The sequence below is a fragment of the Bactrocera dorsalis genome, chromosome 6 (assembly GCF_023373825.1).
Source record: "Bactrocera dorsalis isolate Fly_Bdor chromosome 6, ASM2337382v1, whole genome shotgun sequence".
In the NCBI taxonomy this organism is placed as follows: Eukaryota; Metazoa; Arthropoda; class Insecta; order Diptera; family Tephritidae; genus Bactrocera; species Bactrocera dorsalis.
In genome coordinates, this window is record NC_064308.1 from 2057641 (window position 1) to 2078527 (window position 20887).

Sequence of the window (20887 nt, forward strand, 5' to 3'; positions counted from 1 at the left end):
AAAAATTGCCACATTTCATTACGTTTTTTATTTATTTTAAAAGACATTTTCACAATATTTCATAAATTTAAAAAATTCGAATTCAAAATATTTGTAATAAACATTCGTTCAACGGAATTAAGTAATACGCAATACACTTATATATTCACAGTGAAAAAGTATTCAAAATCTGCGCCTAACCACAATCACCACATATATTCACAGTGAATAAAGAAGTATTCAAAATCACTACTTCTACTTCGAACACCAAAAAAAAAATCACCACATGCAATTATTGTTCATAAGCTAGTGCCAATTGTAAATCTCATTCACAGTGAAATATTGGTTAGAAGAAAAATCACGAATCACTGATATTTTGGGCTAGCAATAGCAGTGACTATAAGCGATTTTTTAATCACAGTGATAAAATCACCGGTGGCGAAATATCGCTCATCACTCGCGATCGCAACTGATGTTTCCAATACATCAATGACTATGGAAACATATTTTAACCCTCGTCGAGACCAACGGGTCTGGCCAGGCATATTTTGTTTTTAAATGTTATTTAAATATATTTAGAGTGTAGCAAACGACTTGCGCTTCCAGGTAGCTTCCTAGAATTTTATTGTCTATAGAATTCAGAAAAAAAAATTCAAGGATATCGTATCGAAAAGGACGAAAAAAGGATATTATAATATTACACCTTAGTCGAGACCAATGGTGCTTGGCTAGACCCCATATGTTTTGTATGAAAATATATGAACTTTGGAATGTTTCTATCACTTCGCACGGTTAATTTATCTGTTTTCATGTTCATTACATGTCCAAATTGGTTTGTATGTTTATCTAGGTCAAATACTTTAGCCGCTAGAGCATTTTAAAGGTTAAGAAAAAATGTATTTTTTCCTAAAATGTTACATTTTTTGTGAACGCTATTGCGACGTCCCTGGTAGAGATAGAGGGAAGGTTGAGGACTTCCCTGAAAGCCCCAGGGGCGAACTAACTCGCAAAATGGTTTTGATCTCCCCCGGCCCCATACCTCCCCAACTGTAGTGAAACAAAGGGGGGGACATGGTAAAAACCAATTTTCGCTTATTGCCACGCCCCCGGTGGGGCCTTGGGGGCAATTGGGCCTTGGAATTATACATTTCCTGAAAGCTCTTTAAATTACCCAACCAGTGCAATTTATTTGACTAACCTAAGTCGAATATTTTAGCCGCTAGAGCGCTTTAAAAGGTTAAGAAAAAATGTATTTTTTCTCAAAATGTTACATTTTTTGTGAACGCTTTTGCTACGCCAAGCGTGAACAAAGCGGTCAATTTGATTTCAATCAAATTGAGAGGTAAGAAATTTCAAAAATCTATCTATATTGTACATATATGAGCGTAAATACAACACGTATTTCCATACAAATGTATGTAAACACATAGGGGTCTAGCCAAGCACCATTGGTCTCGACTAAGTGTATCAGACCGTTGGTCTCGACGAGGGTTAATAATGTGAAACATACACAAGTATTTATGAACTTACCTCCCTCCACTTGGCTGCCGACCGAGTTGGACCTCTTAAGGCATTTAAATTATCTGCTAACTCCGACCTAAGTATTTGCAGCCCTTGAGGGTTAGTCGGAGTTAGCTTCCCCCGTTGCAACTCAGGATGCTGTTTGCAAAACATTATGTAATGTTGCAGCTGCTCCTGAGTTGTCCTTTCCGTTTTTGTACGCTTAGGAATATATGAAATTATTGTATATATATATATATATTTAAAATTTGCAAAATTACTTACATATGCTGATTATCCATTGTTGTGTACTTTTTTGTTTGCTTTTTTTTCTTAAAACAGCTGTTTGCAGCTAAAAGCTTTTTACCTCACGAGCTTTTTTCTTACGAGGTTTGAGCAAGAATAGCCTCACAAAATATGCCTCACAAGAAATCTCTCAAATTTTTCCTCTCAACTCAGTTGAGAGGTTTTTTCAGAATAGGGCTGTTAACTCAAATATTTATCAAGCGAGAAATATTTTGGTATTCTGGTACAATCTTGATAAAAGTAAAAACTTCAAATCGCAAAGCTTTTCCCCACACGTGTGGTGAACAAAATAATGTAAATAAATAGCAACAGCTGATTTCTATTCAAATCATATTGATAGTAATACGCGTGCAGTCAATTGCCCCTATGGTGCTTTTTATTCCAAATTTTCTAAAAAAATGTTGAATTTGTCAAGAGCACAGAATAGGGGTGTAAAACCACTTCCAATAAAATACCAAGGGAATATGATTATTCCAGAAATAAAGGCAGAATATTTAATATACAAGTTTGATTTGAATCAATATTCACTTATAAACCAAGTAGATCTAGATAAATGTTCTACTAACTCAGAGAATCATCACCAATGTCCTGGAAATTTAGCTTGGAAATCAGCTACGCATAATTCATATGAAGTAGCAGCTTTTAAACAATTAGAAAATGAAGCATGTGATTCCAAACCTTCTACAAATGAAAACGTTTGGATAAAATTATCTTCTCAAGATCGGTGGCTTTACAAATTATTTAGCAAAGCAATGATATATCTAGAATGTGATAATAATCAACAATTGCATATGGAAATCCCTAGTATGGCGTCATGACAATAAGAGAAGGATGCGCAGCCCGAAATGAAGGAGTAACTTTTACAGCGTCTCATCACGTACAATGTGAAATTAATAAAGAATTGCTATCCTCTTCTTGGGTTAAAGATATTGAAGATAATCCAGAATTATATATAATAATTTCATTTGTTTATGGGATTTAAAAATGTGAAAGGAGAACTCAGGAGCAGGTGCAGCATTACAGCGTATAATTTAAACTTATGTAGATCTCTTTTAATTCGTGCATGTATTAAATACATACATGTGGTACATATTATATTACATATTCATTGTAATTGTTGTAATAGAAAATATTTATATTAGACTAGCTGACCCCACATACGTTGTCCTGCGTGAAATTATGTGAAGTTGATGTGAGTTGAATTTACGTTGTGTTAAAAATCTTGTGTAAGAAATCAAATCGTCCATCGTTTGATTACATTTATTATCATGTTCCAGCTATTGTAATTGCTTGCATGCTTCTCAAAAAGTTACACACACTCTACTATTCACAGTGCGCAATGACTCAAATGAAATAGAACCACGTACATTTATCAATAGCAACCGAAGGTATTAGCAATCGTCGTTTTTCTACTGGTTGGCCTTGCTTTCTGCGTAACTATTTCTTCGACGATGCATTCCATGTATAATATCAAGGCATTTCCGAATAGAGCAATGTCCTCGCAAACGAATCACTGACGCAAGTTGAGAAAAAACTCGTCAATGTCAATGTTGCTGGAAGTATTTCCGCTGGCTGTACCGTATACTCTGGGTTGAAAAACACTCTTTAGCCATTCTTCAAATGAACTGCGAGACGCACAACAGTCGAAAAACGTTCATGAATTGCAAAAGTAAATAGACTACAATATTGAAGTTCACGTATCGACCGTATCGTTCAAGATCAATAACCGCCATATTGGTTCCTTTGGTGACGTACTTACAAACGTATTTTATGGATACACCAAACTGCAATACTAAACCTTGATATGAGTTTTAAATGTGAATTAGACAACAGTGGAGAATATAGTACGATCCATATGTTGTCAACTTCGATATTCACTACTCTAAGTTTTCGTCGACGATAGAGTGGATATCCATCATTTCCAGTTTGCGATTCCGAAAGAAAAGCAAGTGGATAGTGTTTTTTGCATTTATTGTTAGACATACAAACCGAAGTGGGATTGTGGTGTCCGCAAGGTTCATGAACCATATTGGTTTTCATCACTTCGTTTAATACTGGATCTTTCTCTGCATCAGGAATTTCCGCAGAAATGATTTCATTAATTTGATCTGGTGGAACCACTATTCACCATCCAAAGAAGAACATCGTAACTGTTGTTTGAATAGTCCTGCTGTGACAACGTGACGATCGCTTGCTGATTGACCCCGATCCATTCATCCACACGCATGTCATCGCATCCTGGGAGTACTTGTTCATGTGCCTTGGCGTTGATGGCAAAAAGAACACCGACCGATATAAGCGGGACCTCTTCGTGGCTTCGTAACAAATTTCAATCTGTAACTGTTCACTTCGTTTGAAACACACATAAAGTTTCCACTGAATAATTTTCAAAATTTTGTTTTAAATAGCCGGAATAAAAGAACAAGCGACCGAAATTGAACGATTCAAATAATTTACAAATCAAAATATTGAAAAACAAAAGAAAAAAGAATTGTATGAAAAAACTCAATTTTTCGACTTTTTCTTATGCAAAGTTTTTTTTTCATTTCTGAACCTTTCCAGTTTCACAGCGAACAACTTCTGAAAATTTCATGAAGATTGGTTTCGAAGTTCTCGAGCCTTAGCGTTACTAACAAACAAAAATTCATTTTTACTTACATATGTATATACAAAACTAGCTGACCCGGCAAACTTCGTTCTACCCAAAATAGATTTTTTTTTTTCATTTCAAAAATTACACCGGTATTGGTTTTAATAGAATATGAACGATGTTTCCTAATTTCATTGTGTATATCTTAACAAAATTTTTACAAATCTTTCTTTTGTAAACATTGAACGGGCAGGTTTTCGATATGATCCAAACATTCAATATATCGCATCTGTTCAAATCGGTCAGATGTCAGTAGTTTGTCAATATTGCATTGCAGTCAAATTTAAAAATGAACCGCCAGGGTTATGTTGCGCCGGGGGAAAGACGATGCATTTCATGTATAATACCGAGGCATCTCCGAGTAAAGCAAAGTTCTCGCGAACGGATCACTGGCGCAAGTTGCAAAGAAACTTGTTAAAGTGGTTGCTGGTGGTATTTCCGTTCGCTGTACTATGTTCTCTGCGTTGAAATAAACTCGCTGGCCATTCTCCAAATGAGCTGCCAGATGCACAACAGTAGGATTGCTTCATTGCAGTTCACATATCTGCCCATTTGAAATTTGCTAATTTCATCTCGTTCAACGTCAATAACCGCCATATCGCTTCCTTTGGTGACATATTTGCAAACATACTTAATTTATATGTGTTTTGAATGCCTTAGACAAAATTGGCGAATATGGAACGATCCATGTATTATCAACCACGAAATTCTTTCCTTTCAATTGAGTGATGAATGTTCTGCCATTGTCAGCGGGTGAGCGACGCCGATAGAGAGGGTATCCGTCGTTTCCAGTTTGAGTTTCCGAAATAAAAGCACAAGGATAGCGTTTTTTGCATTTACTGTCCGACATACAAACCGAAGATGGATCGTGTTCTCCGCATGGCCCATGAACCATATTGGCTATCACCACTTCGTGCAACTCTGGATCTATTTCAACATCAGGAATTTCGGCGGAAATGATGTCATCAATTTGGTCAGGTGTAATTTTCTCCACTATCCAAAGAAGAATGTGTGCGTGGGGCAAACCTCTCTTCTGTCACTCCAATGAGTACATTCAGCATCGAACAGTGCCATATACACGTTGTTTCGTAATAAAGTCCATCAAACATCTGAGTTTTTGTTTAAACACGCGTGCTGTAACATCGTGGCGATCGCTTGGTGATTGACCGGGATGCAATAGATTTGTAATGTCTGGCCATTTTGGATTGCAAGTTAATGTAACAAACAAATCCGGCCGTCCATAATTGCGCACGTAAGTCATCGCATCCTGGGAGTACTCATGCATGTGTCTAGGACTGCCAATGTATGTCGATGGCAAAATATAGAGTCGACCAATATCTGTAATATCCGCATCACCATTCATTGCATCTCTTAAGTGAATATACTCTTCAGATCGCAACTTCGACTGATTGTATTAAGTCGTTCTGTCTCAACTTTAACACACATGTCAACTGCATACTGTTGAAATAACCGTCCATATCTCAGTAAATGGTTGTCATAGTTTTGGCGAATCATCATTCGATATGCGTAAAACTTCATTGAACTGACTTTTTTATTTGTCTCGACACCTAAAAGCTTAAATTACCTATATGAAGTAGTAAACAAAAATTTTTTTTTACTAACCATTCACCGGATTTCTCATCTTATATCCTAAGTGATATCCGTCTTCTCTACGGCAGAACATGAGCGAATATTGCATTGCGCCGTAAGACTGATGTGTCTCACTTATCCGTTTTAGTGCGTTTTGATTTCTACGTTTGATAACAATATCACGCTACTGCAAATTTTCTCCAACAACAACAATTGATATTTCGCTAACTGTAGGTGCATTATATTGTCTTTCATGTGACCCTATTGGTCTTTTGTCCGCTTGTATGATTATACTATGATCATCTGTTGGCATACGTTCCAACGAAATCGTAAACAGTTTAATGAGGCCATTGTGTTCGTGTAACATTTGCTGCAATTGTTCGATTATTTCTCTTTTCGTTGTATTGAAGATAGCACAACGCCGATTTACTTCATCATGTGAATCTCCCAGAAAGTAAATTTGGAGATATTTGTGTTCTTGATCTGGATGCGGCAACAGCGATCCAGCGAGATGAAACATTTGCCCATGAACGTGTATAATTGGAGGAAAGCTCTGTAGTTTCTGTCGAATATTGTTTGGCAAAAATACCTTAAACGTTGGATTGTAGTTTTGTTCATTTACAATTTCACCGCCAAACGACGTCATTTGAAAACAATCGTTGTACATTTTAGTGCGCTTTAAGAAATGGCTCGAGTGAGGAGATTCACCGTAAAGCAGCTGGAACAATGGCTGTGGTGGTGAAAGCAATTCTGGCAACGGTTCATTTTTAAATTTGACTGCATTGCAATATTGACAAACTACTGATATCTGACCGATTTGAACAGATGCGCGATATTGAATGTTTGGATCATATCGAAAACCTGCCCGTTCAAAGTTCACAAAAGAAAGATGTTGCCGCTGTTGTCGTCGAATAATCGCATGTTGTGATCTTACTTCATCACTTTGGCGAGCACGAACTTCCTTTCTTCTCGATCGTTGTTGCTGATTGTGAACTTCCCTTCTTCTCAATCGTTCTTGCTGATTGTATGTTTGGTTGACATCTTCTAACTGGTGCGTGCTACTCTCCAGCAGTCTATTTCGTGGTGATACCCTCTCAATAACACTTTCCCTTTGGCGTGCTCTGCTATTTCGCGTTCTCCTTGCGGCCTGGGAACTCCGAGAAGTGTTACCATACGTACTGATTCTTGACATCGTAACAAATATCTAATTGGAAATGATCATTCATTTGCATAAAGTTCGTATAAGGTTTTATGGACCAATAACTTACCTTTGAAAACTCCAAAAATGAATGAATTAAACTAAGGAAGCAGATCAATTGAATGATAAATTCCAATGTACATAAATCGGTATTCGCCAACACGCTAAATCACTTTCACTAAATAACTCACTTTTTAAAACAAAATATATCAATATATCAGTAAAGCAAGGCGCATTTTTTTTGCGCTCTAAATTTTGCGTGTTCGATTGCAAAGCAAAATTGACGATTAATTTAATTTGTGTTTGTTTCATAAAACTGCCATTTCCATAAACCAAAAATAGCACGTAACACAACCAAAATTACCATATAACCGCTGCAGCAAGAACAACCAAAATGTCGTGCTAGGTGGAAAATGAGATCAATATATGGTGGATTAACAACCAAAATAATTAAAGATTTTAAGGGAGGTACCACGTCCCCTTCTTCGATAACGCCAAGCTTTATGGGTGAGAATGGTGTTGTTTCCTATAGCTCTATACCAATTTTCATGTTCCTACCTTAAACACTTTTGAAGATATTCACCCTGAAAAGTTCAGTTTGTATGGGAGGTGCCACGCCCCCTTTTCCGATTATCCCTTCTTTTATGTGTAAGAAGGCTTTTGATACCATATAGGTCTATACCAATTTTCAGGTCCCTACCTTGAACCCTTCTTCCCTTCACAGATATTCTGCTTAAAAAATTTAGTTTGTATGGGAGGTACCATACCACGCCCTCTTATTCGATAGCCGCCGGTTTTATAGGTGAGAGTGGTGTTGTTATCCTGTAGCTCTGTACCAATTTTCATGTTCCTACCTTAAACACTTTTGAAGATATTTGACTTGAAAAATTCAATTTGTATGGGAGGTGCCACGCCCCCTTAATATTTTATTCTGATTTTAAGACATGACCTGCGCGTGGTAATAAAAAACAAATCCCCCATAGGAAGTATTTCATTTGGTTCAGCCGTTTTCGAGTTTTAGCGTTACAACTAAATAACTATATACCATTTCATTTTTATATATATAGATAAAACGTTTGTATGGGAAAAAGAAAAGGACTGTTTCTAGGCGTTTTTCGGCAACTTTCGTATTTTTTTTTTTAAATAAGAACCTTCTGCTAATAATAACAAATACAATAAAAAAAAATTAGTGAAATCGGGTCAGCTATTCACGCGTGATGCCGTGACAATGGAAAACGGGTTTAATTTTTATATATATAGATAACGTCTTTGGAAGAATAGCTCCCTCATTCTATTTCAAGAAACTAATTGAAATCGATTCGCATTATGAGGTTTGCTTTCAGACATCAAAAATTTGTGAGACAATTGTGAGCATTTCAGCTTTTTAAATCCCCCCGCAAATCCTCACAAATAACAAAACCCTCACAGTAGTGAGGTGGTGATTTTGTGAGGGCATGAGAATAGGGCGAATAATACTTATAATTTCAGCAGAAATCAGATGTTTCTGGTTAGATTATTTTGTACACCACACGTGTGGGAAAAGCTCTGCATTCCGATGCTTTATATTTTATCAAGATTGCCACACAATACCATAAAACTTTTTATTTTATAAAAAAACTTGAGAATTTTTATTAATTTGTCTAATGCACAGAATTGGGGTGTAAATGTAACTACGCCTTTGTTTTAAGGCAATATTTTTTTATGCGACTCAGTGCTATGTATCCATAATTGAACCTTTTTCGCTCCTTCGTTCAGTACAAAAATAAAAGAGATGCCTAACTACCGCTTAAAAGAAAACGCCAGCAGCAAATAACTGTCAAAAATTCCTCGTGACCATAGGTGTTATGTGGTACACTTAAATAAACGCGGCGGAAACGCTGAACCTCAAAGAATTCTATTTCTACAGTGCGTTAAGTAGTAAAGTTGTTCATAAATAAATATATATATATATATCTTTTATTCAAACATTTTTAAAACTTTAACAATGTTTGATATCACTACAACTAGTTTCAAAACTAACGAGCAGTTTGATTTGAATAACTTAAAAACAAATTACATAGAAATTAATAGTAATATTCATACATATATGGTATATAATTAATTTCTTTATATTTTAGCTTCCAACTAAGCAATGTGGTTTTTTCGACATAGTCGACTAGAGCGGCATGTGTCTAAAAGAAGATTTCTCGCCTCCTCGTTCACATGTGCATTTAAGCCTATTGTATTGGGCATCTGCCTGACTCCTTATTTCTTCGGCGACTGTATTCATCCTTAGGTCTCGATGAATATCAGCATTTCTGCAGTACCTGGGAGCATTTACAATGCCTCTTAGCTCCTTGTTTTGAAAACATTGTATAATATTAATACTGCCATCATTGGCACATCCCCACAGTTGCGCACCAGAAGTAATTTGTTGTGTATGGACAGGTTTGACCTTCGCCCAATTAGCCATTTCATTTTCGACAATTTCAGATTGAGTTCAATGCTTTTTATTTTAATATGCTCTTTCCAATGTAATCTAGCATCGAGCGTGATGCCAAGATATTTAGCTGTATTTGCGTATAGTATGCAAACATCTAGAATACTTATAGGTTGATAAGTGATTAATTTGTTTGTAAAATTTACATGAACCGATTTGCCACCGTTTAGTTTTATTCTCCATTTTTTAGTCCAACTTACAACAGAGTTGATTGCATGTTGCGGGTTTGGCTCAGCTTTTTCTCCTGGTTTTTCGACCCATAGTATTGCGGTGCCATCAGCAAAGATAGCAGTCATACTGTTTGCAGTCATATCATGTTAAAATACGATTCTAAAAGAGCACAATACTCAACCGGAAGACATGATTTTAGTTTTTGCATAAGGCCTTCGTGCTATACTTTGTCAAACGCTTGTGCAACGTCAAGGAATACAGCTGAGCATACGTTTCCCTCCTCCAGGGATTTTTTTATTTCTGATGTTATTCTGTGAATGTGTTCTATTGTGGAATGCTTATTTCTAAAACCGAACTGATTCGATGGGATTAACTGCTTTTCGTCGATTACAGATTTTAATCTTAGATAAATTAGTTTTTTAAAAAGTTTTGAGATTTGTGGGAGTAGAGAAATTGGTCTATATGACGAGACTACGTGAGGATCCTTTCCTGGCTTAGGAACCATAACAACTTCGGCAACTTTCCAAAGGCTAGGAAAATGTGTCAGACGGATTGCTGTATTGAAAAGATAAGTGAGCTTCCGTAAACATTTGTATGGTAACTGTTTTAACACTTCAGCTGTAATTTAGTCGAAGCCAGCTGCTTTCTTAACTTTAAGCCTTTTAATTTCACTTTTAAGTTCACGAATGGTGATTGCTGGGATTGTTGCATGATCCTGTTGAATACTACTGAGGAACGCGATTTCACTATCCTCGTTTGGACGAAAGGTTTCAGCTAGGTAGTTTGCAAATGCATTAGCTTTATCCCAATAACTTCTAGCCCATGTATTGGAAGCAACTTTTAGTAGTGCAAAGTGACTTGTTCGGCGTTTCAGATACTTTGTACTTTTCCAGAGTGAGTAATCATCTTTTTCGTCAGCGGATAGTTGAGATAAATACTTATTAATTGACTCATTCTTAATATTAGCAATTTCTCGTTTTAATTCAGCTGTTGCCTTATAAAGGCTGGTTTTGTCGAGAGGTGAGCGAGTTTGTTGCCATTTCCGTCGTAACTTTCTTTTCTTAATTAGAAGGATTTTAATTGCTTTCGGGTAATTTGAATCTATAATTTTCCGGAGTATTATCCCAAGCTGCTGAATATCTTTCGTAAATGTGTTAACTTCTAACTCTAGTTGTTCAATTGTTGTGATTTTCGGACACTTTATTTTAGTCTAAAGTATTTGTTTGAACGAATTCCAGTCCGTATTTTTGTTGTATAGCTTCAGACTAAGATCTCTTTTAATGACTGTATCACTAACTGTTAAATATAATATGTGGGAGTGATCAGAGCTTTGATCTAACCCACCTTCTATTTCTATGAAATTTCGAGATATCTTCTTGGTTATAAAAAGTCTATTACATCTGTTATTTTGTTGGTGGCCGTTGGCCAATAAGTTGGTGTTCCGGTCGATACAAACTCACACCCGGTTTCTTGAGCTGCCTGGAGTAAGTCTCGCCCTTTAGCTGTCGTTAGGCGAGATCCCCAGTAAACATGCTTAGCGTTAAAGTCGCCTCCCATAATAAATTTGTGTTTGTGCATATTGAGAAGTTCTTTATATTCTTCAACGAGGATTTTGTATCTTGGCGGGCAATATATTGCAGTAATTGACAAGGGTTGGTTCATTGCTTTTAATGTAATAGTTGTGGTTTGAATATTGTGCGTACTGATTTTTCTATCCTCATAATGATCGTTGTTGAATTTTTCTTGTTTATTTAACATATCAAAGATTTGAGTTAGTAGGTCTTCGGTCATCTTTGTGTTTTTTTTCGTTCACTACGTTTGAGTTGCTTTTCAGTACTTCAGAAAAAGTGACATTACTCGTCTGTACACGATTCAGCTTGTTGACAGTACTTTTATTACCAATGGGTGGATTATTTGATGTACTGGGCAAATTTGTGGAAACCCCTTTCTTTTGTTTCCTTGTCCAGTCTGGAGAAAGCAGAACTAACGGCGCGGGAGACCGATGATATCAATATCATCAGCATACGCCAGCAGTTGTACACTCTTATAGAAGATGGCACCTTCTCTGTTTAGTTCTGCAGCTCGAATTATTTTCTCCAGAAGCAAGTTGAAAAAGTCGCACGATAGGTAATCGCCTTGTCTGAAACCTCTTTTGGTATCGAACGGCTCGGAGAGGTCCTTCCCGATTCTGACGGAGCTTTTGGTGTTGCTCAACGTCAGCTTACACAGCCGTATTAGTTTTGCGGGGATACCAAATTCAGAGATCGCGGCATAAAGGCAGCTCCTTTTCGTGCTGTCGAAAGCCACACTGATAAGGTCCAATCAGTTTGTTGACGGTGGGCTTTAATCTTTCACACAATACGCTCGATAGAACCTTATATGCGATGTTGAGGAGGCTAATCCCACGGTGGTTGGCGCAGATTGTGGGGTCTCCTTTTTTTATGGATTGGGCAGAGCACACTTAGACTCCAATCGTTGGGCATGCATTCGTCCGACAATACTTTACAAAGAAGCTGATGCATGCTCTTTATCAGTTCTTCGCCGCCGTGTTTGAATAGCTGGGCCGGCAATCCGTCGGCTCCTGCCGCTTTGTTGTTCTTCAGGCGGGCAACTGCTATTCGAACTTCTTTATGGTCGGGTAATGGAACGTCTGCTCCATCGTCATCGATTGGGGAATCGGGTTCGCCTCTCCTGGTGTTATGCGTTCACTGCCATTCAGCAGGCTGGAGAAGTGTTCCCTCCATAATCTAAGTATGCTCTGGGCATCGGTGACTAGATCACCTTTGAGGGTTCTACAGGAGTATGCTCCGGTCTTGAAACCTTCTGTAAGCCGCCGCATTATTTCGTAGAGTTTTCGAGCATTACCACTGCCGGCCAGCTTATCAAGCTCTTCGTACTCACGCATTTCGGCCTCTTTCTTTTTCTGTCTACAAATGCGTCTTGCTTCCCTCTTCAACTCTCGGTATCTATCCCATCCCGCACGTGTTGTGGTCGATCGTAACGTTGCGAGGAAAGCAGCCTGTTTTCTCTCCGCTGCGACACGGCATTCCTCGTCGTACCAGCTGTTCTTTTGCACTTTCCGAAAACCAATGGTTTCGGTTGCAGCTGTACGTAAGGAGTTTGAAATGCGGTCCCACAGTTCCTTTATACCGAGTTGTTGACGAGTGCTCTCAGAGAGCAGGAGTGCAAGCCGAGTAGAGAATCGTTCGGCTATCTGTTGTGATTGCAGCTTCTCGACGTCCAACCTTCCTTGTGTTTGTTGGCGTGCGTTTTTTGCTACACAGAGGCGGATGCAAACAAGATAGTGGTTCGAGTCGATGTTAAGACCATGATCGATCTGGTTGGTAGTTTTTCGATCCGGAGACAGCCAGGTAGCTTGATGAATCTTCTTATGCTGGAATCTAGTACTACAGATAACCATATTTCGGGCCCCGGCGAAGTCGATCAGCCTCAACCCATTTGGGGATGTTTCCTCGTGGAGGCTGAATTTACCGACCGTATTGCCAAAGATACCTTCTTTGCCCATCCTGGCGTTAAAGTCGCCAAGCACGATTTTGACATCGTAGCGGGGGCATCTCTCATAAGTGCGCTCCAAGCACACATAAAAGGCATCTTTGGTCACATCGTCCTTTTCTTCCGTCGGGGCGTGGGCGCAAATCAGCGATATGTTGAAGAACCTCGCTTTGATGCGGATTGTGGCTAGACGTTCATTCACCGCAGTGAATGATAGTACTCGGCGACGGAGTCTCTCTCCCACCACGGATCCCACACCAATCTTGTGCTCCTTTATATGGAACCGGATGTCGTGAGCTGCTTGAGTCACATGTAAAAGAATCGTTTCTGGCCCTTCCCAGGTGAATGGCAATCAGAGAACTTTCCTCACTTGCGTGAACTTCTAAACATGACTCCATCCTCCCAGCAATTTGTCTTAGGCCGAGCGAATATCCTACCGTCTTTTCCCCTCACACGTACATATACATGTGATTATACATCTCTGTTTTAATTATATTTATTATGATAGTTTGTTATATACATATGTAATGACGTATACAAGTTACATATATGTGGATCTCAATCCCTTTACATAGTTACTATTCATGTTAAATTTATTTATCTATATATAGAAATCCACTATGTTAATGTACTTAACATATAATACCCACTCGGCTAAGAATGTTAATGAGATATCGTATGTTAAGCTAGGGTATAAATAATGATGTTTCGTTAGACTAAGGGATTAATTAAAAAAAAATTACTTTAGCGGCTGACGCTTCGTCTTCAACTTAAATAAATATTATTAAATAAAAAAGTGGTTTGTTACTTTGGCGGGTTTTAGTGGCCTTAAATTAAAATATAACTCTGAACGTCGGGTTTCAACCGGGTTAGAGAAAAATATAACTTACACATATGTAAGTATGAATATATCAATTACAAATATAATTAAAAAAATAGGCTTTATTTTCACATAATCTACGAATATTGCTGAAAAAGTTATTTAATTCAAATTTATTCAATTGCACATGTATTCATTAATATGCACAAAAAGAATTCATAGAATACACATATTTGCATATAAACGTATAAAAATATAAGCAAAAGATCGAACATATGTACATACGACTGTTAGAGCAATATATACATAATTTTTATTTCACGCTCAGCTCTGTTCAAGCGAAAATGTTAAAACTTCTCTTGCCGAGCTGGCAGTGGTGAAACTCCTCCATCTCGACCGGGTTAGCCATGAACCTTCTCTATGATAAACGTTCTCTATCTGTAGTTTACGGGATGGCTTTTGCCACAGTTACAGCATTTTGGTTTTTGGCACTCTATGGTTTTGTGCTTATCACCGCATTTAACGCACTTTGACATTTTGCCACAGAAGTTCTTGGTGTGTCCAAACGCCTGGCAATTTTTGCATTCCTAATAGGCTCGATGAGAACAACGGTGTGAACATCAAATGTATATTGTATTCCATACCAAATCGACCATATTTGAACCCGACCCCTTTAGATTTTGCTGAAACTTATCCATCCTTTTCTACCCTTTGAAAAACATTTTTGAGAATTTTTTCAAAATTATTTGTCCAACTTCAAAAAAGTTATGAATTTTTCAAAAAAATGGCTTTTTTATTTTCAAATAGCCATAACTTTTGTAGAAATTGACTTTTGTGGACCATTTTTTTTAATTTTTGTTTCTGAATGAACTTTTCGAAAAAATACACGAAAAAAATTTAACACGATCAATTATATAAAATAATCGGTTTTTTCGTCATTTTTGGGAAGTTCGCCATTTTTTTTTCCTCAAAAAAAAACTTCAATTAATTTGACAACAATCCCTGCTAATCTCGGAGTGGGCCGATTGTTTTTTATATTTTTTTATTTATTTAAAAGAAATTGTCAAATTTTCAAAAATGAAACAATTTTTTTTTCCGTAAACTTTATTTCTATCATATAACTTAACAATTTTATGATATAATATTCTCAATTTATAGACTTAATTTACGAATATAATCACCAAGATTCAAATTTTTACCATTAGTAAGGTCGACAAACAAGGGTTGGACAATTATAGACTTACCTATGTACATACATATGTATGTACAAACATACATACATATGTATGTACATATGTATAGTCAGTATACTAGACGCTAGTGTTTATCGATTTATGAATACGGTTTCTTCATACTGTCTAAATTATAACCATAACATATATTTTTTATATGATAGAAATAAAGTTTACGAAAAAATTTTTTTTTCATTTTTGAAAATTTGACATTTTTTTTAAATAAATAAAAAAAAATATAAAAAACAATCGGCCCACTCCGAGATTAGCAGGGATTGTTGTCAAATTAATTGAAGTCTTTTTTGAGGAAAAAAATGGCGAACTTCCCAAAAATGACGAAAAAACTGTTCTTTTTATATAATTGATCGTGTTAAATTTTTTTCGTGTATTTTTTCGAAAAGTTCATTCAAAAACAAAAATTTAAAAAAAAGGTCCACAAAAGTCAATTTCTACAGTTATGGCTATTTGAAAATAAAAAAGCCATTGTTTTGAAAAATTCATACCTTTTTTGAAGTTGGACAAAAAATTTTGAAAAAAATTCTCAAAAATAATTTTCAAAGGGTAGAAAAGGATGGACACGTTTCAGCAAAATCTAAAGGGGTCGGGTTCAAAAGTGGTCGATTTGGGGTTGGGGTCAAAATTCTGCTTTTTTTTGGAAATTCTGCATTCATAATTCCGGAAGTCGGAACACCGGGAATCAAAGTTATGGAAGTAAATATTCTGGAGTCCAAAATTCTGGATAACGAAATTCTGAATGGCAAAATTCTGTAATTAATGATTATTGCCTAGTAAGTAGTTTTTTACAATTGCATGATGGTATTTGTTATTGTTATTGCTTTGTTTGTTGTTTTTCATTTACTCTTTTGTACTACCATAATGATTTAGTTTACTATGTACCTACATACATATGTATATACATATGTACTGACTAAGCCATGTGTTACTGCAAATTCATTAATAAACACGTGCTAAATATTTCAAATATAACTGTGGTGAAGTCCAATAAAGGAAAAGACATGTTAAACGTCGACAGCTACTTCTTCTATTTGGAACGAAAAAATAAGAAAACATTTAACTGGACTTGTTCTGAACGAATTACAAACAAATGTACCGTGCGTGTTGTCACACAATTTGATGGCTGTGAACATGTTATACGAAAAAAAAGAAATGAACATTCTCATGATCCATGTGCGCATAAAAAATCGGTATCAGAAACAAATAATCTGGTTAAAAATATGGCTCGCTCGAGTTTTCTGCAGCCTAGCCAAATAATTCAGCGTTCGGTATCTATGACAGAAAAACATATTAGAGATTATCTGCCAATATTTTTATTAAAAAATTTTATAAACATAATTAAAGTGTGACATTTATGACGTAAAACGCATTGTTTTTCTAAATTCCGTAAATTGGAAAATTTTTCGAAATTAAAAAATTCGGCTCGACAGACTATAGAACTTTTCGAATATTTAAAAAAAAACCGCATCAAAAATGTTAAAAACTGTATGAGTTATCACGCAGACCGTGGAGCAACTTTTTTTTATTGTACTTTGTGGCACGTGATATTTTATGTACTAATTTTTGTAAAGAAAAATTAAAAAATATTTTTTTTTTTAAACTTTAAGTACCAATAAACATTGTATAAAATTTTTTATATTCATTGTTATCCCTTCTTAAAACAGTTTTTCTTTTAGCGCATTTTTGGTGCTGCTGGACGTATGTAACCCCTTAAGTTAAAAAATAGAAGACAACGGAACAGTTTGAAATGTTTTAAAGACCCAACTTGTGTTGAAGAAATAGACATTCCTTTATCACTTTATGTTTTGGAAGGTCAACTATTTACTTTAAGTGAGAAAGTTATTGATGGCGAATGCATTCTTATATTTGGAACAAAATCTTGGCTGCAGTTGTTAAATGAGAGCGACTGCTGGATTATGGACGGAACATTTGACGTTGTTCCAACGATGATGAGGCAACTATTTTCCATACACGGAAGAGTAGAAGGGCAAATTGTTCCGCTGGTATTCTGTCTTATGACCAAAAAATCGAAGTCAATGTATATTTATTTTTTTATTGAGTTGGAGAACGTCGCATTGAACTATGGTATCCAACTGAATCCGACGCGTATAATTAGTGATTTCGAAATGGCTATTATTTCTGCACCAAGGGAGTGTTTCCCATTTGCACGGAAGAGTGGTTGCCTCTTCCACTTCGGGAAAATTATTTAGCGAAAAGTTCAAAAATAAGGGTAAATTTATTGCATAACCGCAACTTCCTGCATTTAAGATAAAATGATTATTAAATATTTTCGGACTAAGCCGCAAATATGGCAGCAGCGAGCAGTTTTCAATCCAAGTACGAATGCTTAAAAGCTTAGCACTGGTTTCTCATAGCGAAATCTCAGAGTATTACACAAGTTTGCGTAATTCATTTGACGACAGCGATTTGCAAAAACTTTCAAAATGGTTTGAAAAAAATTATGTGTTTGGTAAAAAGTCACAGCCTAAATATTTAACACAATTTTGGTCCGTGTTCGATTACCCTAGATCGAAAGTTTTTCCAAGAACGCAAAACAGTGTGGAAGCTTGGCATTGCCGCCTTAAAGTCATTGTTGGAAAAAGTCGTGCGACGCTGTACAAATTGATATCTGACTTACAAAGGGAGCTTATTTATGCTGAAACACAAGTACAAAAAGTAAAAAACGGCGTAAAAATAAAAATAAACAGAAAATTCATGGAAAAAAACCAACAAATTACAAGAGTAATGAAAAAAGATTAGATTTAAGTCACTTAACGTATTTAAAGCATATTGCTTCAAACATGACATTAATGTAGTATCTATTTGATATTTATTTGTTAATAATGTTGTTTTTTGTCTTTCCGATAAACATGTTTGAATTTTGGAATTATTTTGGAGGTTATGTTTTGTTTATGTTATATTATTATGTACATACATACATATGTATAAGCAAATTTATATAAAATACTCGATTTGGCTCAAATTTTGGGGAAAAAATTTCCAGAATTAATTCTGGAAAACGTAAATTCCGGAATTATGAAAACCAGAATTTTGAAATGCAGCCAAAAAAAGCGAAGAAATTTCGGAATTCGGATTTCCAGAATTTGGCCGACCCAGAATTTTGATTCCGGAATTTTGACTTCACAATTTTAATTTTAGAGTTTTGACCGTTTCCCGTCGATTTGGTATGGAATACCCCATATGTACACATGTGCATACATATGTGCACCAGGGAATCCCTTGTCTATCACAACCATACCAACATAAATATGACTTCAGCTAAACAAAGAAACACGTCTATGTGTATGTGGCTACAAATAGTTTCAAAATATGAATGAAGCAAAAGCAGCAACAACATACGTATCAACACATCTTCCCGCACAAGCGTCGCTGCCCATAAACTATTTCTCGTCACGATGTCAAAACTGCTTATAAGTAATGTTGCAACAGTGCCGGCAGCTCAACAAAAATTACAAAATGAAAAATTCTTATTTTACAATTTAAATTCCGTCGAAATTCTAACCCGTGTACTCGTCTTGATTTTTCAAGCGCTTACCACCAACACCACCATTGACACTTGTCTTGCGCAGTCCTATTTATGGTTTGGTTATGCATGATAGAAATATACAACGGTTGAAATAATTTTGTTTAAGTATAGAAATATGCTTTTGTCGAAGCACTGACGCGACGACAAAGCTTCACAACATTGTGTTGTTGGTAGAAAATCCAAGCTGTGCCGAAAAAAATAAACGAATGACCGCCGATTGTCACCGCTTCCTTTGCCGCTGTAACAGCTTCGCCACCAAGCCAGCATATACATATATGTATGTATGTTTCTGTATGAACTTGGATACATATCGACGCTGATTTTTGCGAGCCACAGAAAAATATTTCAGAATTGACAAATATTGTAAATCGACATCAGCTATGTTGCTACTTTTTCACTTCTTTCTTAGAACAAACACCAGAAGATGTTCAATTTATGATTTTTAGCTTTGTAGGCAAAGGCATGCTCGGGGAGATGTTACGGCGTCTGTTTTTATGAATAAAGCGAGGTCGCTTGTGGAATATGCGCCTGCGTTTATGAATGAAATCAATTTTGTTGTAAAATCTACTACATTTGGGCTTCGCCAATTCGGATGACATATTGACTTGTGATGCTTCTGGTAAAGGGTGATTTTTTAAGAGCTTGATAACTTTTTTTAAAAAAAAAACGCATAAAATTTGCAAAATCTCATCGGTTCTTTATTTGAAACGTTAGATTGGTTCATGACATTTACTTTTTGAAGATAATTTCATTTAAATGTTGACCGCGGCTGCGTCTTAGGTGGTCCATTCGGAAAGTCCAATTTTGGGCAACTTTTTCGAGCATTTCGGCCGGAATAGCCCGAATTTCTTCGGAAATGTTGTCTTCCAAAGCTGGAATAGTTGCTGGCTTATTTCTGTAGACTTTAGACTTGACGTAGCCCCACAAAAAATAGTCTAAAGGCGTTAAATCGCATGATCTTGGTGGCCAACTTACGGGTCCATTTCTTGAGATGAATTGTTGTCCGAAGTTTTCCCTCAAAATGGCCATAGAATCGCGAGCTGTGTGGCATGTAGCGCCATCTTGTTGAAACCACATGTCAACCAAGTTCAGTTCTTCCATTTTTGGCAACAAAAAGTTTGTTAGCATCGAACGATAGCGATCGCCATTCACCGTAACGTTGCGTCCAACAGCATCTTTGAAAAAATACGGTCCAATGATTCCACCAGCGTACAAACCACACCAAACAGTGCATTTTTCGGGATGCATGGGCAGTTCTTGAACGGCTTCTGGTTGCTCTTCACCCCAAATGCGGCAATTTTGCTTATTTACGTAGCCATTCAACCAGAAATGAGCCTCATCGCTGAACAAAACACGCGCGCGAAACACATTTCGAACCGAACACTGATTTTGGTAATAAAATTCAATGATTTGCAAGCGTTGCTCGTTAGTAAGTCTATTCATGATGAAATGTCAAAGCATACTGAGCATCTTTCTCTTTGACACCATGTCTGAAATCCCACGTGATCTGTCAAATACTAATGCATGAAAATCCTAACCTCAAAAAAATCACCCGTTATATACATTTTGGTTTTATTTACTTAAAGTTAAAGCTGAAGTGTAAGCATCCAGAACAAAGAGTTAATTACAATTTTAGCTGTGACAGCAAATTCCAGCAGAACGTTAAGCGTTCTGATTTCTTTACGATTGTTATTGTTATGCTTTCTTGTGAGGGCGAGCGATATTGTTTTGATAATAATGGATTATTGGATTCAGAACGGAAAAAGCATATCGAATTCTTATATAATCAAAAACGTTAATTATATTTATAATTTATGAGACAGTGTAATTGCAAAGTGCAAAGATTCAATTTTATTTACAGTTATGGTAAGGTTTCTATGCGGAGGC

General features: G+C 36.4%; 2 protein-coding genes across 16 annotated transcripts in view; one reads left to right on the top strand and one right to left on the bottom strand.

The window, feature by feature from the left end:
* LOC125779099 (glutamate receptor ionotropic, kainate 2) overlaps positions 1-20887 on the top strand; it is a 2985835-nt gene that overhangs the window by 611070 nt on the left and 2353878 nt on the right. The window lies entirely within an intron of this gene.
* LOC125779126 (uncharacterized) overlaps positions 10549-20887 on the bottom strand; it is a 497385-nt gene continuing 487046 nt past the window's right edge. Inside the window, exon 2 of the mRNA XM_049459718.1 lies at positions 10549-13386. Coding sequence (XP_049315675.1) covers positions 12488-13386 — 899 coding nt within the window. The 3' untranslated portion in view covers positions 10549-12487. The remainder of the gene's footprint in view (positions 13387-20887) is intronic.